Source organism: Phyllobates terribilis, unplaced genomic scaffold (genome assembly GCF_046119375.1).
Source record: "Phyllobates terribilis strain yellow unplaced genomic scaffold, ASM4611937v1 Scaffold_3__8_contigs__length_932513732, whole genome shotgun sequence".
Lineage (NCBI taxonomy): Eukaryota > Metazoa > Chordata > Amphibia > Anura > Dendrobatidae > Phyllobates > Phyllobates terribilis.
This window is the reverse complement of record NW_027362763.1, coordinates 721,062,284-721,082,851: the sequence shown is the minus strand read 5'-3', so window position 1 is coordinate 721,082,851 and position 20,568 is coordinate 721,062,284. Positions and strand designations below refer to the sequence as shown.

Sequence of the window (20,568 nt, the reverse complement as noted above, 5' to 3'; positions counted from 1 at the left end):
TGAAACTTCTGGAAGAATTGATTTTATTTAGGGGAATCTGGGATGAATACAAATGCACGTCACAATTTTCAGCTTTATATTTTTAACATAGTAACATAGTTTTTAAGGTTGAAGGAAGACTAAGTCCATCTAGGTCAACCCATAGCCTAACATGTTGATCCAGAGGAAGGCAAAAAAAAAACATGTGGCAAACACTAAGCTCCACATTGGGGAAAAAAATTCCTTCCCGACTCCATACGACAATCAGACTAGTTCCCTGGATCAACGCCCTATCAAGGAATCTAGTATATATAACCTGTAATATTATACTTTTCAAGAAAGGCATCCATGCCCTTCTTAAATTTTAACAGTGAATCACTCATTACAACATCATGCGGCAGAGAGTTCCATAGTCTCACTGCTCTTACAGTAAAGAATCCGCGCCTGTGATTATGATTAAACCTTCTTTCCTCCAGACGTAGAAGATGCCCCCTTGTCCCCGTCTCAGGCCTCAGAATAAAAAGATCAGTAGAAAGGTCTTTGTACTGTCCCCTTATATACTTGTACATAGTAATAAGATCACCCCTGAGCCTTCTTTTGTCCACAGTAAATAACCCCAAGTGTAATAACCTGTCTTGGTATTGCAGACCCCCCAGTCCTCTAATAACCTTGGTCGCTCTTCTCTGCACCCGCTCTAGTTCAGCCATGTCTTTCTTATACACCGGAGACCAGAACTGTACACAGTATTCTAAGTGTGGTCGCACTAGTGACTTGTATAGAGGTAAAATGATGTTCTCCTCATGAACATCTATGCCTCTTTTAATGCATCCCATTATTTTATTTGCCTTTGCAGCAGCTGCCTGACACTGGCCACCAAATGTGAGCTTGTCGTCCACCAATACACCCAGGTCTTTTTCAGTGACAGTTTTGCCCAGTGTTTTACAATTAAGCATATAATTATACATTTTATTTCCTCTGCCCAAGTGCATTACCTTACATTTATCCCCATTAAAGCTCATTTGCCATTTATCAGCCCAAGCTTCTAGTTTACATAGATCCTCCTGTAATATAAAATTGTCCTCCTCTGTATTGATTACCCTGCAGAGTTTAGTGTCATCTGCAAATATTGAAATACTACTCTGTATGCCCCCTACAAGTCATTAATAAATATGTTAAAAAGAAGGGGGCCCAATACTGACCCCTGTGGTACCCCACTGATAACTGAGACCCAGTCTGAGTGTTTTCCATTAATAACTACCCTTTGTTTCCTATCACTGAGCCAATTCTTAACCCACATACATATATTTTCCCCTATCGCCATTGTTCTCATTTTATGTATCAACCTTTTGTGTGGAACCGTATCAAAAGCTTTTGAAAAGTCCATATACACAACATCCACTGCATTTCCTTGGTCCAGTCCAGAACTTGCCTCCTCATAAAAGCTGATCAGATTAGTTTGACAGGAACGGTCCCTCGTAAACCCATGTTGATATTGAGTCATGAGGTTATTCTTCTTCAGATACTCTAGTATAGCATCTCTTAGGAAACCCTCCAGGATTTTACCCACAGTAGAGGTTAAGCTTACTGGCCTATAATTTCCAAGTTCAGTTTTTGTCCCCTTTTTGAATATTGGCACCACATTTGCTATACGCCAGTCATGTGGTACAGACCCTGTTATTATGGAATCTTTAAAGATTAAAAATAATGGTCTATCTATGACGTTACTTAATTCCAGCAGTACTCGCGGGTGTATCCCATCCGGGCCCGGAGATTTGTCAACTTAAGTGATTTTTAGACGCCGCCATACTTCCTGCTGGGTTAAGCAAGTGACATTTAATGGAGAATTTTTGTTATCACTAATCATGTTTTCTGTCATGCGATTTTCTTGTGTAAATACGGTTGAAAAAAAATCATTTAGCACATTGGCTTTTTCCTCATCCTCATCCACCATTTCACCCAGACTATTATTAAGGGGGCCAACACTATCATTTTTTAGTTTTTTACCATTTATGTAGTTAAAGAATATTTTGGAGTTATTTTTACTTTCTCTGGCAATGAGTCTCTCTGCCTCAATCTTTGCTGCCTTGATTTGTTTTTTACATAATTTATTTAATTTTCTATATTTATTTAATGCCTCATCACTACCTACTTGCTTTAGTTCTCTAAATGCTTTCTTTTTGTCACTTATTGCGCCCCTTACAGCTCTATTTAGCCATAGTGGTTTCCTCCTATTTCTAGCATGTTTATTCCCAAAGGGTATATATTGTGCACAGGTCCTATTCAGGATTTAATAAATGTCTCCCATTTGCTTTGTGTAGCTTTAGGTCTCAGGATATCGTCCCAGTTTATTGCACTAAGATCATCTCTCAACCGTTGGAAATTTGCCTTCCTGAAGTTTAGTGTCCTTGTAAACCCTCTACTACACATCTTATTAAAGGTTACATGAAAACTTATTATTTTGTGATCACTATTACCCAAGTGACCCCCAACTCGTATATTTGATATGCGGTCTGGCCTATTGGTTAATATTAGGTCTAGCAGTGCCCCCCTTCTTGTTGGGTCCTGAACCAGTTGTGAAAGGTAATGGTCTCTCATAGTTGTCAAAAACCTATCACCTTTGCTTGAACTACATGTTTCTGTCCCCCAATGTATTTCAGCGTAGTTGAAGTCTCCCATAATAATGACTTCTCCTTGAGTCGCTGCTTCATCTATTTGCTTTACGAGGATATTCTCCGCTACTTCCATTATTTTTGGAGACTTATAACAAAACCCCTATCAGTAATTTATTATTTTTTCCCCCTCCCCTTATCTCCACCCACAGGGTCTCTACATTTTCATTAGATTCACATATATCCTCCCACAAGACAGGTTTTAAGGATGATTTTACATATAAACCCCCCCCCCTCGCTTGTTTGTACGGTCATTTCTGAACAGACTATAGCCCTGTAAATTAACTGCCCAGTCATGGCTCTCGTCCAGCCACGTCTCAGATATCCCTACCATGTCATAATTATTTTCCAACAAAATTAATTCTAATTCCTCCATTTTGTTGGTGAGGCTTCTGGCATTAGTGTACATGCATTTTATGTATCTCTCTGTACCTCTATTCCTTCTTACTTTATTGACTGTTATAACCCCACCCCCAATTTCTTTATTTGTGCCCAGGTCACTATCGGCACTATCTTCCCCACCTATAAAATGAATACCCTCCCCCCCCAATCCCTAGTTTAAACACTCCTCCAACCTTCTAGCCATTTTCTCCCCCAGCACAGCTGCACCCTCCCCATTAAGTTGCAGCCGGTCCCTAGCGTAGAGTCTGTAGCCAACTGAGAAGTCGGCCCAGTTCTCCAGGAACCCAAATCCCTCCTTCCTACACCAGTTCTTGAGCCACTTATTTATCTCCCATTGCCTCTCTGGCGTGGCATGTGGTACCGGTAGTATTTCAGAGAATACCACCTTGGAGGTCCTTGCTTTCAGCTTGCAGCCTAATTCCCTGAAATCATCTTTAAGGACCTTCCACCTACCTTTAACTTTGTCATTTGTGCCAATGGGCACCATGACCGCTGGGTCCTCACCAGCCCCTCCCAGTAATCTGTCAACCCGATCAGCGATGTGCCGGACTCTAGCGCCAGGTAGGCAGCACACTGTTCGACGAACCCTGTCTTTGTGACAGATTGCCCTATCTGTTCCCCTAATAATTGAGTCCAACACTACCAGCACCTGCCTAGCCTGCCCTACTCTCCTATTTCCCTCTTTACTGGAGCTGACACTCCTCCGGCTTTCAGGGGACATGCCTTGCTGCAGCAGTGCTACCCCTGTACCGTCACTCCCCTCATCTGCCAACTTTGCAAACTTATTGGGGTGTGCCAGATCAGGACTAGCCTCCCTGGCACTCTTCCCTCTACCCCCCCCTTCTGTCACCCAACTAACGGCCTCACTGTCCTGCAGCTCCCGACTACCACCCTCCCCCACATCTACCCCAGTGAGCTGCTGCTCAGTGAGCAGCAGACTCCTTTCCATATTGTCAATGGATCTCAGTGTTGCCAGCTGCTCATTTAGATCCAGTATCTGGGCTTCCAAACGCACAATGTGCACATATCTCGAGCAGCAGTAAGCAACCCCGACCGGCTGCTCAAGGAATGCATACATGTGGCAAGATGTACACTGGATAGCATTGTCAATAATGGAGCTCATTTCCTAATGGGGATTGCAATAGACAGAATGTTAAGTAAAAAGAAAAGTAAAGAATTAATGAAATACAGACAGCAATTCAGTCCAAAACCCTCCCTTCCAAACTCCCTGAATCCAAAGTCACTGAAAAACAAGTCACACACTTACTTTCGTTCGCACTTATGCTCCGGTCACACTCCGCTCGTTCACACTCGCAAATTAAGAGATATAAAGAGTTTTTTTTTTTTTTTTTCCCTTTTCCAGCAATGCACCCTTCACCTCAATGCACTTCCAAAGGACTGGATGCCCAACCAGCTGCCCCTTATAAACCCTTAATTATGACCCCTTCCCCTTAATTAACCCCTTGTGAGTAAAGCTACACCTCAGGATTTTAGTGCAATGTAGTTAACCCTTAAATACACAGGTAGTAAACTAAGAAACTAAAACTGTAGTGAGAAAATAGGTTTTAAAAAGCCCAATAAATCTAAACAGGTAGAAAAGCACTCAGCGCAATTCACACAGGTATTTTCTGCAGGATTCCCAAATACCTCTTCACTGAAAAACAAGTCACACACTTTCGTTCGCACTTACGCTCCGGTCACACTTAGCTCGTTCACACTCGCAAATTAAGAAATTGAAACAGGTTCCCCCCCCTTTTCCAGCAATGCACCCTTCACCTCAATGCACTTCAAAAATAAACTGGAAAACCATGTACTATTTCCCTTACACTTCACAAATATTTGCTACTCAGGTGTTGGTATATCACATACAATCCCATTAAAATACATTCAAGTTTGTGGGTGGCATATAAAATTGCAAAATAGTTGTTTAGGTTTCACCATGTGGTATACAGTGGGCAAAAAAAAGTGTTTAGTCAGCCACCAATTGTGCAAGTTCTCCCACTTAAGATGAGAGAGACCTGTAATTGACATCATAGGTAGACCTCAGCTATAAGAGCCAAAATGAGAAAACAAATCCTGAAAATCACTTTGTCTGATTTGGAAAGAATTTTTTTTCAAATTTTTGGTGGAAAATAAATATTTGGTCAATTACAAACAAGCAAGATTTCTTGCTCTCACAGACCTGTAACTTCTTCTTTAAGAGGCTCCTCTGTCCTCCACTCATTACCAGTAGTACTGGCACCGGTTTGAACTTGTTATCAGTATAAAAGACACCTGTCCGCAACCTCGCCATGGTGAAGACCAAAGAGCTGTCGAAGGACACCAGAAACAAAATTGTAGCCCTGTACCAGGCTGGGAAGACTGAATCAGCAATAGGCAAGCAGCTTGGTGTGAAGAAATCAACGGTGGGAGTAATAATTAGAAAATGGAAGACATACAAGACCACTGATAATCTCCCTCAATCTGGGGCTCCACACAAGTTCTCACTCCGTGGGGTCAAAATGATCTCAAGAACGGTGAGCAAAAATCCCAGAACCAAACGGGGGGACCTAGTGAATGACCTGCAGAGAGCTGGGACCAACACACTACGCCGCCAGGGAATCAGATCCTGCAGTGCCAGATGTGTCCCCCTGCTTAAGTTATTACATGTCTTGGGCCCATCTGAAATTTGCTAGAGAGCATTTGGATGATCCAGAAGACTATTGGGAGAATGTGATATGGTCAGATGAAACCAAAGTAGAACTGTTTGGTAGAAACACAACTCTGCGTGTTTGGAGGAGAAAGAATGCTGAGTTGCATCCAAAGAACACCATACCTACTATGAAGCATGGAGGTGGCAACATCATGCTTTGGGGCTGTTTCTCTGCCAAGGGACCAGGACGACATGAAAGAATGAATGGGGCCATGTATCGTGAGATTTTGAGTGCAAACCTCCTTCCATCAGCAAGGGCATTGAAGATGAAACGTGGCTGGGTCTTTCAGCATGACAATGATCCCAAGCACACCGCCAGTGCAACGAAGGAGTGGCTTCGTAAGAAGCATTTCAAGGTCCTGGAGTGGCCTAGCCAGTCTACAGATCTAAACCCTATAGAAAACCTTTGGAGGGAGTTGAAAGTCCGTGTTGCCCAGCGACAGCCCCAAAACATCACTGCTCTAGAGGAGATCTGCATGGAGGAATGGGCCAACATACCAGCTACAGTGTGTGCCAACCTTGTGAAGACTTACAGAAAACGTCTGTCCTCTGTCATTGCCAACAAAGAATATATAACAAAGTATTGAGATGAACTTTTGTAATTGACCAAATACTTATTTTCCACCAAAATTTGAAACAAAATTCTTTCCAAATCAGACAATGTGATTTTCAGGATTTGTTTTCTCCTCATTTTGTCTCTCATAGTTGAGGTCTACCTATGATGTCAATTACAGGTCTCTCTCATATTTTTAAGTGGGAGAACTTGTATAATCGGTGGCTGACTAAATACTTTTTTTCCCCACTGTAGATGACATGTTAACTATATTCTATGAGAAAGGATATTGGTCATCTAAGGGTATGTGAATACATCTTTTTTCAGGCAAATTCGGCCTGAAAACAAGCTTTTAAAAAAATAAAAATATAATGCACACCCACCACAGTGCAATAACAACTTGCTATTCCTATTTTCAGTCTGAGCTACAGGTGCTTCTCACTAAATTAAATTAACTTTTTGATGATATTCTAATTTACTGAGATAATGACTTTTGTGTTCTCATTGGCTGTAAGCCAAAATCATCAACATTAACAGAAATAAAACACTTGAAATAGATCACTGTTTGTAATGACTCTATATAATGAGTTTCGCTTTTTGAATTGAAGAACTGAAATAAATTAACTTTTTGATGATATTCTATTTCAGTTCTTCAATTCAAAAAGTGAAACTCATATATTATATAGAGTCATTACAAACAGAGTGATCTATTTCAAGTGTTTTATTTCTGTCAATGTTGATGATTATGGCTTACAGCCAATGAAAACACAAAAGTCATTATCTCAGTAAATTAGAATTCTTAACAAAAAACACCTGCAAAGGCTTTCTACGCGTTTAAAAAAGGTCCCTTAGTCTGCTTCAGTAGGCTCCACAATCATGGGGAAGACTGCTGACTTGACAGATGTCCAGAAGGCAGTCATTGACACACTCCACAAGGAGGGTAAGCCACAAAAGGTCATTGCTAAAGAAACTGGCTGATCACAGAGTGCTGTATCCAAGCATATTAATGGAAATTGTGTGGAAGGAAAAAAAATAGTGGTAGAAAAAGGTGCACAAGCAACCGGGATAACCGCAGCCTTGAAAGAATTGTTAAGAATGGCATTCAAAAATTTAGGGGAGAGTCACAAGAAGTGGACTGCTGCTAGAGTCATTGCTTCAAGAGCCACCACACACAGACGTATCCAGGACATGGGCTACAAGTGTCGCATTCCTTGTGTCAAGCCACTCATGACCAATAGACAACTCCAGAAGCGTCTTACCTGGGCCAAGGAGAAAAACACCTGGACTGTTGCTCAGTGGTCCAAGGTGTTGTTTTCAGATGAAAGTAAATTTTGCATTTCATTTGGACATCAAGGTCCCCGAGTCTGGAGGAAGAGTGGAGAGGCCACAATCCAAGCTGCTTGAGGTCTAGTGTGAAGTTTACACAATCAGTGATGATTTGGGGAGCCATGTCATCTGCTGGTGTAGGTCCACTGTGTTTTATCAAGACCAAAGTCAGCGCAGCCGTCTACCAGGAAATGTTAGAGCACTTCATGCTTCCCTCTGCCGACAAGCTTTGTGGAGATGGAAATTTCATTCTCCAGCAGGACTTGGCACCTGTCCACACTGCTAAAAGTACCAATACCTGGTTTACAAACAACAGTATCACTGTGCTTGATTGGCCAGCAAACTCACCTGACCTTAACCCCATAGAGAATCTATAGAGAATCTATGGGGTATTGTCAAGAGGAAGAGGAGAGACACCAGACCCAACAATGCAGACGAGCTGAAGGCTGCTATCAAAGCAACCTGGGCTTCCATAACACCTCAGCAGTGCCACAGGCTGATCGCCTCCATGCCACACCGCATTGATGCAGTAATTGATGCAAAAGGAGCTCCGACCAAGTATTGAGGGCATTTACTGAACATACATTTCAGTAGGACAACATTTCGGATTTTAAAAACATTTTAAACAACCATTCAATCAGGTGTTATAAAGTATTCTAATTTACTGAGATAATGACTTGAGTTTTCATTGGCTGTAAGCCATAATCATCAACATTAACAGAAATAAACACTCGACATAGATCACTCTGTGTGTAATGACTATATAATATATGGGTTTCACTTTTTGCATTGAAGAACTGAAATAAATTAAAGGGAATCTGTCACCCCCCTGGGTGATATCAGACCTCTACTATGGCCATACAGGGTATAGAAAAGTAAATCTATACATACTTGTAAGGCTCATAGCAGAGGTCGGATTGCAGAGAAAAGCACTTTAATCAATTCTTTTCTCCATAGGCTTGCGTCCGGGGGACACCAAGCAATCCCCGCCTTTCTGATTATTATTCCCCTAATCCCTGCCTCTCTGCTTAATTACCATATTCCCCCCTCTCCTGCACGTCACAGGGCCCTGTGACGTGCACTGTGCTCCCTGACTTCTGGGCATGCGCAAAGCGCCGCGCACATAGAGCGCACATAGAGCGCACATAGAGCGCACATAGAGTGTGCTTTTCTTCATCCTGGCCCAGTCTACCTGTGCTCTGCGCCGCAGGTTTCTATTGCGCAGGCGCCGGGGGGGTCACTGTCACTTTCTGGGGCCTGCGCAATAGAAACCTGCAGCGCAGAACACAGACAGACGGGGCCGGGATGAAGCAAAGCGCGCCCTGTGTGAGCTCTATGTGAGCGGCGCTTTGCACATGCCTGGAAGTCAGGGAGCACAGTGCACGTCACAGGGCCATGTGACGTGCAGGGGAGGGGGGGGGGGTATGATAATTAAGCAGAGAGGTGGGGATTAGGGGAATAATAATCAGATAGACGGGGATTGCTTGGTGTCCCCCAGACGCCAAGCCTGAACAAAATAGAATTGATTAAAGCACTTTTCTCTGCAATCAAACCTCTACTATGGGCCATACAGGTATGTATAGATTTACTTTTCTATACCCTTTATGGGCATAGTAGAGGTCTGATATCGCCCAGGGGAGGGGGGGAGGGGGGGTGACACATTCCCTTTAACTTTTTGATGCCATTCTAATTTTGTGAGGAGCACGTGTACTTTTTCACCGCTTAAGGCTTGAAAAGCCGTGACGCAGCTAAAATAAAAGTGACCCCCACCATTCCTTAGGAGACTTCCGTATAATATTATATATATATATATATATATATATATATATATATATATATATATATATATATATATATATATATATATATATATATATATATATATATATATATATATATTATATATATATGTGGCCTGCCACTTTTTTTTTTTTTTGGAGCTGGACAAATACTTGAGGTTAGGACCGTCCTGAATAGGGTCACCGTGGCATGGTAGAACGGACTTTACGATTTTTTGATCAAAATTATGTTAACCAAGCACCCTGTGTGATTTTCATGCACTATTGCTGTTTATTTATTGCAAGGTATTTGCTTATTATGTTTTCTTGGATTTTGTCTGTTTAGTGGCCAGTGTGAACATGCGCCTACATGCTGCATGTACACCAACTTCTACTCCAGATCATCTTTTTAGGTTTTTCGTTTATACACTATATACAGTTAGAAAAAAATGCCAAAATGCCAGCAGCAAAGACGTCACAAAAACAAAACACAAGACACTTTAGGGAAAACACTGCAGACATTTTCCTCAACTGTCTTTTGCTTCTAAACCTCAGCAGATACGTCTGCATCTATAAAACATGGTATGCTCAGACCTCATTAGGTAAACAGCCTGGATTAGAGGTAGCTCTGAACCCGGCAGACACCGCATGGCGTCAGCAATATATGGCAAAAGCGTTGTCAGCTCACCATTCCTGCGCAACCTGGAAGCCCCAAGATGGGGAACGACATAGGTATACAAAAGCCCAACATCCAGGGAGTTTTCCATAAATTCAGCTTTATTCCAAAACAATTAAAATCCATATAGAGAGCCCGTGTAATCACAGACGAAAATCTGAGACGAGTTGGGTGGATTAATCAGGCTCTGTATGTATATTTTATTGGCTTCGGACTCAAGTAGAATTTTACAGACAGCTCCCTGAATTCTGGGCTTTTGTGCACCTGCTAGGTATCGGCTGTATGTGACAGCCAACACTTACTACTAATTCCACAACATCCCAGCCACATGCAAGTAAGCCACATTGTGTTAGAGGCCCACACCTAGCGCCATATATGTACGCCACATGAAGGGAAGGGCTTATCCTGGATTAATATTACTTTTTCTACAAATAGTTCCATACTTTTCAATTAACACATGTCTGGTATTGCAGTTCAGTCCCCTTCAGTTTAACGAGGATGATCTCAAACCCTAAAAATCAAGACTTGCGGTATTTTGCAAAAACATACGCAGACACTTTTTTGCGATTCCAGACAAATTTTTTTAAGAGGAACACTAAACCTAAAAACTAATGATAAAAGCAGACAGATAGACTAGCCCATATTGTTTATCCCTCTGTAGGATTACACAGGCATTAACCCCCCCCACAGCCCCCCCCCCCCCAAAAAAAAAAAGAAAAAAAAAAAGGAATTCCAGCATTTCCTCTCAATCTCCTTTGATTATATAGCAAATGAATGTCATGCTTCTGGATTCAATCCCTTTATTCTGTGTTCCGTGGTCGGCGTCTCTTCCTGCTGAGCCACAGCAGATTCACCTTATCTTTCGGTGTTTTACTTCTGTTAATCTTTGCTTCCTGTCGGTTTTGGGTAACAGGTGTTTTTCATTTGCTCTGTTTGTCTGTCCTATCACCTTTCGGGTGCAGCTTTCAATACCTTCCACTGCTGGTGTTTCCTGTTGGTGATAGACTTTGTTGGATTCATTCACTGTGCTGTAGTTTGTGTTGGTTGCAGTTCTTTTGTGTGTGATTCCTTTATTCCTTAGGGGACTGCTTCTCTAGCAATCCTAGGAGCTGCTAAGGACATTCAGGGTAAGCTGCCGTTTATTTTAGGGTGCCAACCTCTGAGGTCAAGCAGGGATAGACCAGGGTATCAGAAAAGCTTTTTCTAGTCTAAACGGGACATTTCAGATTCAGGTGACTGTGTCCTTGGTTTGTACGTTACCGTTAATGTGCTTTGGCAGTCATAACAATGAAACTGAAAAAATACGTAAAGAATTATTTTCTATATATTGTATCAGAAAAAAAAAAGTATCATCGGCTCCTCCTCACTGTCCTCTCTGTGGCAGTAGCACAACTGACTGCAGCAGGATCCCCCCCACTCTGACTTGTCTAAAATAGGACAAAAATATTGTGAACTGCCACCTCCGATAAACTCACCACATTAGTCAGTCATTCACCAGATGAAAATGGTAAGAGACATAAGCACATATTTTGTAAGGCGTCAAATATTTTGTATGGCGCCTTCTCCGGGAGCAATTTTGCTTTTAATAGAAAATACTTGTGTTAATGGCTATATGCACTGAAAAACAAATTTTTTTCAGATGATTACATAGGAGAAAAATCTATGCAGCTTTACATTATCCAGATACACAGAGGTCCAGTCTCCCTAATACTGATCCACAGAAAAAAAAATGTAATGTAATTGTACGCTTGGGTCTTTAAACATTATTTAAAGATAATTTTAACTTTTTTATTATTCTCTATATATACAAAGATGCTTAGGATTTTCCACTATATGGTCCTATTATATGAAAATGTAGCTTTTTATTCTGCATTTTTTTTACAGTTATGTATCAAAAGAAAAAGCTTAAATCAGCAGTCTAAATATCTGCAAAGGAACAGGACAATGAAAAGCTGGACTCCCTGTATAACGCTGCCCGGCCTTACCTTCCCGCTCTCATACATGGCTGCAGCTCCCTCTGCTGCTTTCTGCCTCATCACGCAGGTAAGACTTCAGCCACACGCAGGGGATACACGGTCAGATGGACACTTTGTGATGTACGGGTCACTGCAATTAAAATGTGGCTGCAAATATTTAAAGGGTTATTCCCATCTTTTTAATGTTATCACCTATCCATAAGAGAGGTGATATCTTGATGGGTGGGGGGGGGGGTCCGACTGCTGTCGAGAATGGACATGAGCACCAACGCTCACACTCACTTATGGGGATAGCCGAGTACAGCACCATGCTTTTTCCGGCAATCCCATATAGAGAATAAATGGAATGGTGGGGTGTATGTCCGGCCACTGATCGATTTTTGGCACCAAGTTAATACCCATCACATGGCAGAGGCAACAACTTCTAAAACCTTTAACTAAAAGCAGATTTGTCACCAAATTTCACAATAAAAACTCTATACGTTTTTCAAAAGATATTCTAGACCTGATGAGGCTGATGTACTTACCTTGAAAAAAAAAAAAGATCCATGGCAGAATTGTTGTATATTTCTAATATTAAAATAAGCTAGAGCGGGAATCATAAAATGCTCATAGTTCAAAAAGGCTTACACAGTCATTCTGACATTGATTTTTCAAAGTAAGTACACCAACCTCATCAGGTCTAAGAGGCATATTTAATAACATATGTTGCTTTTATTGTGAAATTTGGTGACAGATCCGTTTGAAAGGCTACCCATCATTGGTCTGATCATTCCTTACTAACTGAAACGCTTCTCAAAATTATGTTATATTTCCTTCTGTGTAGTTGCAGAAATATGTAACTAAGACATTAAAAGGGGTGATCTGGTTTATAAAAGAGTGCAGCAGAGAAAGGCCACAAGGAGTATTTCTTGGAAATGGTAATGTAAATTAATCAGCTCCTCCTTGAACAATAAGGCTGCAGAAGGAAGAAGAAGAATTCTCTCTAGGCCATACATGTCAAACTTTGGCCCGTGGGCCAAATCTGACCCGCAGAGTGGTTATATTTGGCCCCCGACACCAGAACCGCCACCCTATGTGGGCCCATGGTTCTGTATGGGAGGACTATGGGGGGGGGGCTGGTTCTGTATGGGAGGACTATGGGGGGGGGGGGCCCTGGTTCTGTATGGGAGGACTATGGGGGGAGGGCCTTGGTTCTGAGTGGAGGACTATGGGGGGGGGCCCTGGTTCTGAGTGGAGGACTATGGGGGGGGGCTGGTTCTGTATGGGAGGACTATGGGGGGGGGGCCCTGGTTCTGAGTAAAGGACTATGGGGGGGGCCCATGGTTCTGTGTGGAGGACTATGGGGGGGCCCCATGGTTCTGAGTGGAGGACTATGGGGGGCCCCCATTATTCTGTATGGAGGACTATATAAGGCCCATTATACTGTATGCTGGTTGTCCCACAACTATGTCCAAGTTTTTCATTTTGGCCCTCTGTGCGGTTATGTTTGACATCCCTGCTCTAGTCAGTCAGTGGAGCTGTCAAAAGCAGGAAATGGGACCTGGCGGTCCAGTAACGGGCACTTATTTCATGTTGCTTTCCGACTGGTTGATACAACATGAAGAAGAGGGAGGATGCTGCAGGTGAAAGAACCGTCAGAACTGACATCATCTGCTGGGAGGGAGTTAGATACCCAATACACACCAGACAATCGGCCGAACCAGTCAATATCAATGGGTTTGCATAATGTTAGTCTAATGTGTATGGGGACCTTTAATCTCCAGAACAGTTATGGACTGGCAGCAGTGGTTCTGTGAGGCATGATTAGGAACGGAGCCAGAAGTCACCACCAGATGAGTAGTCAGGACTTTGGCGTCAATGAAGTCTGGCCCAGAGGCAGAAATACTTCAGGCATAGATAGCATCCAAACATCAAGTCAGAAGCATAGTTAGGAAGAGCCAGGATTAGTATTACAAGTCCCAGTTGTAAGACACAATGGTCAAGGCAAAAAAGTAATCAAGCAACAAGGCCGAGGTCAGGAACACGAACAAGAGCAAAGCAATCAAAATGCACAAAAACAAGAGCACAGGAAGGATAAACCTAAATCACTAGCCAATGAGAATGACGCCTGGCTTGGTTTAAAGGGGCTGTATGCAAAAGTGAGAACAGTCAAGACAATCCCTTTAAATAGCAAGCCTTGATGACATCATTAAAAACATCATGCTGTAGTAGCAGCATGGTGTAACCATGCAAGAAAGACAACACCACAAAAGGAACAGGAGATATGTGACAATGACTTTAATAATGCCCAGCACTTCACTTGTGGGAGGTGTAGTTTGTTTTCAAAACAAGAATATACGTCTCTCCGTGTAGTTGGGAGCTTGGATAGGATACCACTCCATGTACTAATCGACAAAAAGGATCCAGCACTCGAGTGTGCAAAAAAGAAGAATGCTTTATTAGAAATGCAATCCAGAAAAAGAGGATAACGTTTCAGTCTAATTCTCAGACCTTCATCAGACGGATTGCTATTCAGACAAAGAATCGGGAAGAAGTGCTGTGTAAAAAAACAGGTAGCAGCCCAAATGATCTGTACTTGTCACGCAAGGTGTAGGAAAGACTAAGTGCAACACGAAGGGAAGGGGGAAAAGGAGGACCAGACTCTAGGGTAAGGGGGGAGTGGAGACCTCCTAGGCTGACCTTAAATCCACCTGTCTCCCCTAAAGTCCCTATATTGGTTACACACCAATCGCCACACAGGAACCTCGCCCTGTCTTTCCCTGGCATTTGGCCCTGGCTAGGGAAAAGAGGGGATGAGCGCTAGTCGATTCTCACTGACAACTAAAGACAACACAAGGGTGAACAAACAAGGGAAGATAGCTTAGCTTTTAATCGACTTCAGAAAGATGAACATATGTCCTCTTAGCTCCAGAGTGGAAGAAGTACTGCTCTTGCTCAAGCCTTCACAAGGGGTCATGTGAATATCACCGACACCACCCTCTATCAACAGCCAGTAGTTAAACACCCAGCCTGGGTGTCAATTAGCCGGAGGGAAGTAGCCACTGGGTCCTAGCGTGAGACAGCTAAGAAGGTGTCTGTAATGCCAAACGAAGAGATCTTCTGCAACCAAGTGCAGGGCGACTGTCTATCACATCTGACACACCCATGACAGTACTCCTACATAGCTGGAAGATCATTTGGGCTTCTAGCTGTTTCTTACGCAACACTTCTTCCCGATTCTTTGTCTGAATAGCAATCCATCTGAAGGAGGTCTGAGAATTAGAATGAAAAGGTAATGCTTTATTAGAAATGGAATCCAAAAAAAATAGAAAACGTTTCTTTCCAATTCTCAGACTTTCATCAGACAGATTATTATTCAGTCAAAGAATCGGGAAGAAGAGCTGGGTAAGAAACGGGTAGCAGCACGAATGATCTGTGCTCCTAGATCACTCTCAGATCATTTGGGCTGCTACCCTTTCTTACCCAGCACTTTTTCCCAATTCTTTGTCTGAATAGCAATCCATTTGATGAAGGTCTGAAAATTAGAACGAAACCTTAATGCTTTACTAGAAAAACTAGAAGCGCTGAGTAAGAAACGGGTAGCAGCCCAGATGATCTGCGAGCAATTTAGGAGCACAGATCATTTGTGCTGCTACCCGTTTCTTACCCAGCGCTTCTTCCCGATTATTTGTCTGAATAGCAATCCGTCTGATGAAGGTCTGAGTATTAAAACAAAACATTATCCTCTTTCGGAATTCTATTTCTAATAAAGACTTATCCTCTTTTTTGCACACTCGAGAGTGCTGGATCCTTTTTGTTGTGCAGTTTGTTCTCCAGCTGAACTTCAGATTGTCGAGTGCTACATAATAAACACATTCCAGATCGGAACACTGATTAAATTCATTCAAAATTTAGATTGTGTGACTGATCCATGCATAGGAGAAGGAGCAAACATCAGGTACGGGCAAGAAAATATATAGTCAGCACTTCTACCGCTCGGCCCATCACCCGCCAGCTATTATTTTTGTCACATCACCCTCACAGATTTCTCCCATCATCGTCAACTTTTTTTTTTTTACTCCCAGCGAAGAATTCCCCCAGTTTGGAGAATCGCGGGTATAATGTAGACATATTTATACAGAGCTTAGCACATCTGCCTCTTATTTGACCTCAGAGATAAATATGCCATTCATAAAGCTTTTTTTTTTTTTTTGCCTGCGGCCATACAAACTGTTTGCGTATATTCAGTTAGCAGGCTTTAGCTTCTCATTCCAGCCGGCTTTTCTGCGCCCTAATCTATGTGAATGTACCAGCTGCCTCACATTCATGCCTTGCAAAACCTGTCAAAACGTATGCAGATCATTCATAACTCCTGAATACAAAAAAAACAGCGAGAATTATACAGATCCGCCGCGACGTAGGAATCGGAAAACAATTGGGTATCAAGAAATTATCACAATAAAATTGCACAACTTTTGTTATGTAAATCTGCCTGACGAGAAAACAATGCTGCGACAATGAGAAAAGGACTTACACACGTTTCCAGTGTTGTCAAAACTCGTCAGGATGTCAGAAACATTTAAAGCTCCGCGGTTTTGCCTGAAATAATAGATCGGTTTACAATTAATATTAATTGTAGGTACATTCAAAACTTATATTTGAAAACCCCTAAAATCCCCCTCCCCCCGAATATAAGAAAAATAATTACATTCTGTTCTTGTCTTTGTCAGTCCCAGTACCCGAAAATTTAGCATCAATAATAACACTCAGTAACATACCCTAGGCGCCGGTAAGACCAGCAATACCTGATCGGTGGCGGTCCGACTCCCAGCATTCGTGTCCCTACATATCTGTAGTCTTTGTAGTGCCTGTGCCTGTGCCTGTAGTGCCAGTTCAGTATTCAGAAATAAGCTGCAATTACAGGTTCGGCCACTACAAAATCTACGGAGCTGTTCCTAAACAAAGAAGAGCCGATTAGCAGAAGTGGCAGCAGTTGGACCGCCACTGATTTTTAGAATCGACTATATTTTAGATCTGGAAAACCCCTTTAAGTACTAGCGGAATTTACTAATTGCTTTAAAACTATTGTTCTCTTTTGCAAATAGAAAAATTCCAACAAGGATGGGGTGGACTTGCCTGCGAGACATAAGGTCTTTGTTAGAAACTATCAACTCCGGAACACTTCCCTCTATTATATTTATACATGGGACTGTGGCGTAGTAAAAGATAACGCATTTAGGTTTTCGTTGCCATAAATCTGTCTAATAGATTTGGATTACACCTCTGGGACCCTCCCCTAGTCTAAGAAGTCAACAGAAAGGCGCTGATGCAGCACTTTCCATAGTATTTTATGGGAGTTACAGAAAGGGCAGCGGAAGGAAGCATTCACAGTTTATTCTCAACATCTGGTCTTCGGCAGCGCACAACTCCCCTCCCATAGGGCGGTGTGCTCCAGATTGACTGACAGTTACGGCCAGCATCGTTGTCACACCAGAGGACTCAACCGTACCCGAATTTTGCCTCTGCAGCATCGGAGGAGAGTAGGGGTGCAGAATCTGGCTAAATCCAACCGCCTACAAGCTCCTTGCCTAGGAGAGTAGACATCTCTGATAGACTGCAGCGGTGGCCGGTAACCTAGGCAATTGGCAGTAGACGTTGAAAAAATCCCTGTGTTCTTGAGAACGAGGAGGATATTTTAATTACAAGTAATATGCAAAGTTGCTTGTTTTCACTACTGAAATTGGTTTACAGGTAACGGATATCATTTTCTTATTATCTCAGACTGCTTAAAAAAATGTGATACGCACCCTCAGTAATCTCTCCCATATAAACATCTTCCCTTTTCCTGCGCTTCCTGGTACAACCTCAGACCTACCAGAAATAGCCAAGAATTCTGCTTAGCAATTACTGGCTGCACGGTGACCAGAAACAGCAATCGGCCAAATTGGACATTTTTCAGCTGTTTTCAGTATATCGAAGTTGGGACCAAGAAGCACAGACCAGCAACAATCGGGTAAAAACCAAAAACAGGATCTGCGGAGGGATCTATTAGGGTGCATAATATTTACGGAACAATAGATATTCCATGGAAAACCCGTTTCACGAAGAAGCAGCACGGAGGTGAGACCCCTACGTATCAGGTATTTATGGCACGTGCTCCGGATATACCTTCAATATGGGGAAGATGGGAATAACCCTTTAAAAAGCAATAAACCAGAAAGTTACTTAAATTAAAAAAAAAGAAATAATAATATGGAGAATTGTACAGAAGAAAAGTTCAGATCAAAATAAATGAGGCTTTATAGAGGAAATTTTTTATTTTTTTTTTTTACTTCCCATTTGTCACCTGCTGATGCCAACTGCGACCCGTGCGCCACTGGAAACACCGTTTTTACCTTCCATTGGAAAATTCTTAAAGGGAATTTGTCAACAGGTTTTTGCTATGTAATCCGAGAGCAACATGTTGTAAGGGCAGAGACCACGATTCCAGTGATGTGTCACTTACTAGGCTGTGTGTTGCGGTTTCAAAATTAATCAGTGTTTAATCAGCAGGAGATCATCACTACAGGACTAGGTGTCTCATGTCTCCTGGTCCAGCCACACCCCCCTCTACTGATTGGCAGTTTTCAGTCAACATACACAGAAAGCAGCCAATCAGTGGTGTGGGCGGGGTTATACACAGCCCAGCATTCCGAGCTCTGCCAGATCTGCAGGAGAAAAACAAAACAAAACTGTGATTCTATCACAACTTCAGCACCCAGTAAACTAAGTGATACGTTGCTGGAATCGGGGTCTCTGCCCCTACATCATGCTGCTGTCAGATTACATAGAAAAAAAAAAAAAACTACTGACAGATTCCTTTTAAGTAACCCATGTTCAAAATTTCGCTGCTTCTCCATTGTCAAAAGCAAATACAACCATCTAACAAAGTCCTCGCACATCAAGTCATTTTTCAGATTGCTTTTTCAGCGGGACTCAATTCACCTGGTGAACAGGAAATCCCCCCACCCCGGGCACGTTGCTCTCCCTCGAGAAGCTTAAGGTCTTAAGTTTATTTGTGGCCTCTCTATGCCTCCTTACCAATCAAGCGGAGAGTTTTAGTGATCTGGGAATTATTTCAATACATCCTCAAATCTCAATGCATTCGTAAATCACCAGCAACAAAAAAAAATAAAAAATCTGGGCTAATCTTGGTGTCACTTGGAAAGAGCAGACGGGCTTAGCAATGTGAGGAGGAGAGGGTTTATACAGAATTATCAGGTTCAGCCACTAGAGGGGGGAGAACCAGATTTTAACACATTGAAACACACAAATGCAGAATTTAAAAATGACGTCGCAGTTTTAATGTCTCATTTTCGGCAAAAGCACCGAGGAGTCACATTGCAACGTTACATTCAGAAAATCCCTATGTAAATATCACAAAAGTGCATTGTTCAAAGCTTTAAAGGGGCTTCGCACCTAGTGTTGAGCCACCCCCATAGTGTTCGGGTTCGGTTCGGTTCGTCGAACACCGGGATGTTCGAGGAACTGTTCGTCGAACACCTTAGAACACCGTCGAACACCGTTAAAACCAATGGCAGGCAAACAAAAACACATAGAAACACATAGAAAACACCTGCAAAGGTGTCCAAAAGCTGACAAACTGCTCAGAAGACACTCTCTTTAAAAAAGCCGGCCGGCAAATTCAGCAGCGGCATACACCGGTACCCGACAATTTAGACAAGAAGGAATAGAGCATCACACATAGATTAGATAGATAGAAACACGTCAGTCACACATATAAGAAGCACAGTGACAGTGTTGGTTACTGCACTTGTCATTTAGTGTAAAGGATTTATTAAAAAAAATAATAGTGTTTTCATGCACCGTCTCTTTAAAAAAGCCGGCCGGCAATTCAGCATCTGTACCCGACAATTTAGAACAGAAAGAATAGAGCTTCACACATAGATTAGATAGATAGAAACATGTCAGTCACATATATAATAAGTACAGTGATAGTGTTGCTTACTGTACTTGTCATTTAGTGTAAAGGATTTATTTAAAAAAATAATAGTGTTTTCATGCACTGTCTCTTTAAAAAAGCCGGCCGGCAATTCAGCAGCGGTACCCGACAATTTAGAACAGAAAGATAGAGCATCACACATAGATTAGATAGATAGAAACATGTCAGTCACATATATATGAAGTACAGTGATAGTGTTGGTTACTGTACTTGTCATTTAGTATTAAAATAAAGGATTTATTATTAAAAAAATTGGCGTGGGGTTCCCCTTAATTTTAGGCTCTAGCGGAGGTTAAGCAGACGGCTGGGGCAGATGTTTGAAGCCTGGGAAGGGGGTAATACCCACGGAGCTTCCCAGGCTACTAATATCAGCCCCCAGCTGAATACATAGCCTTTACTAGCTATTAAAATGGGGGACCCCCCAAAAAAATGACGTGGGGTCCCCCCTAATTTAATAGCTAGCAAAGGCTAGGCAGACAGCTGGGGGCTGATATTAATAGCCCAGGAAGGGAGCCATGAATATTGGCCCCCTC

At 42.3% G+C, this 20,568-nt stretch overlaps 1 protein-coding gene across 3 annotated transcripts in view; it reads right to left on the bottom strand.

The window, feature by feature from the left end:
- Positions 1–20,568, bottom strand: part of CAMKMT (calmodulin-lysine N-methyltransferase) — a 659,144-nt gene that overhangs the window by 603,715 nt on the left and 34,861 nt on the right. For all 3 annotated transcript variants that reach the window (XR_012318072.1, XM_073672051.1, XM_073672049.1), the window contains exon 3: positions 16,568–16,632. Coding sequence is in view for 2 of the 3 variants with exons in the window: in XM_073672051.1 (XP_073528152.1) it covers positions 16,568–16,632 (65 nt within the window). In the remaining variant the exon portion in view is untranslated. The remainder of the gene's footprint in view (positions 1–16,567; positions 16,633–20,568) is intronic.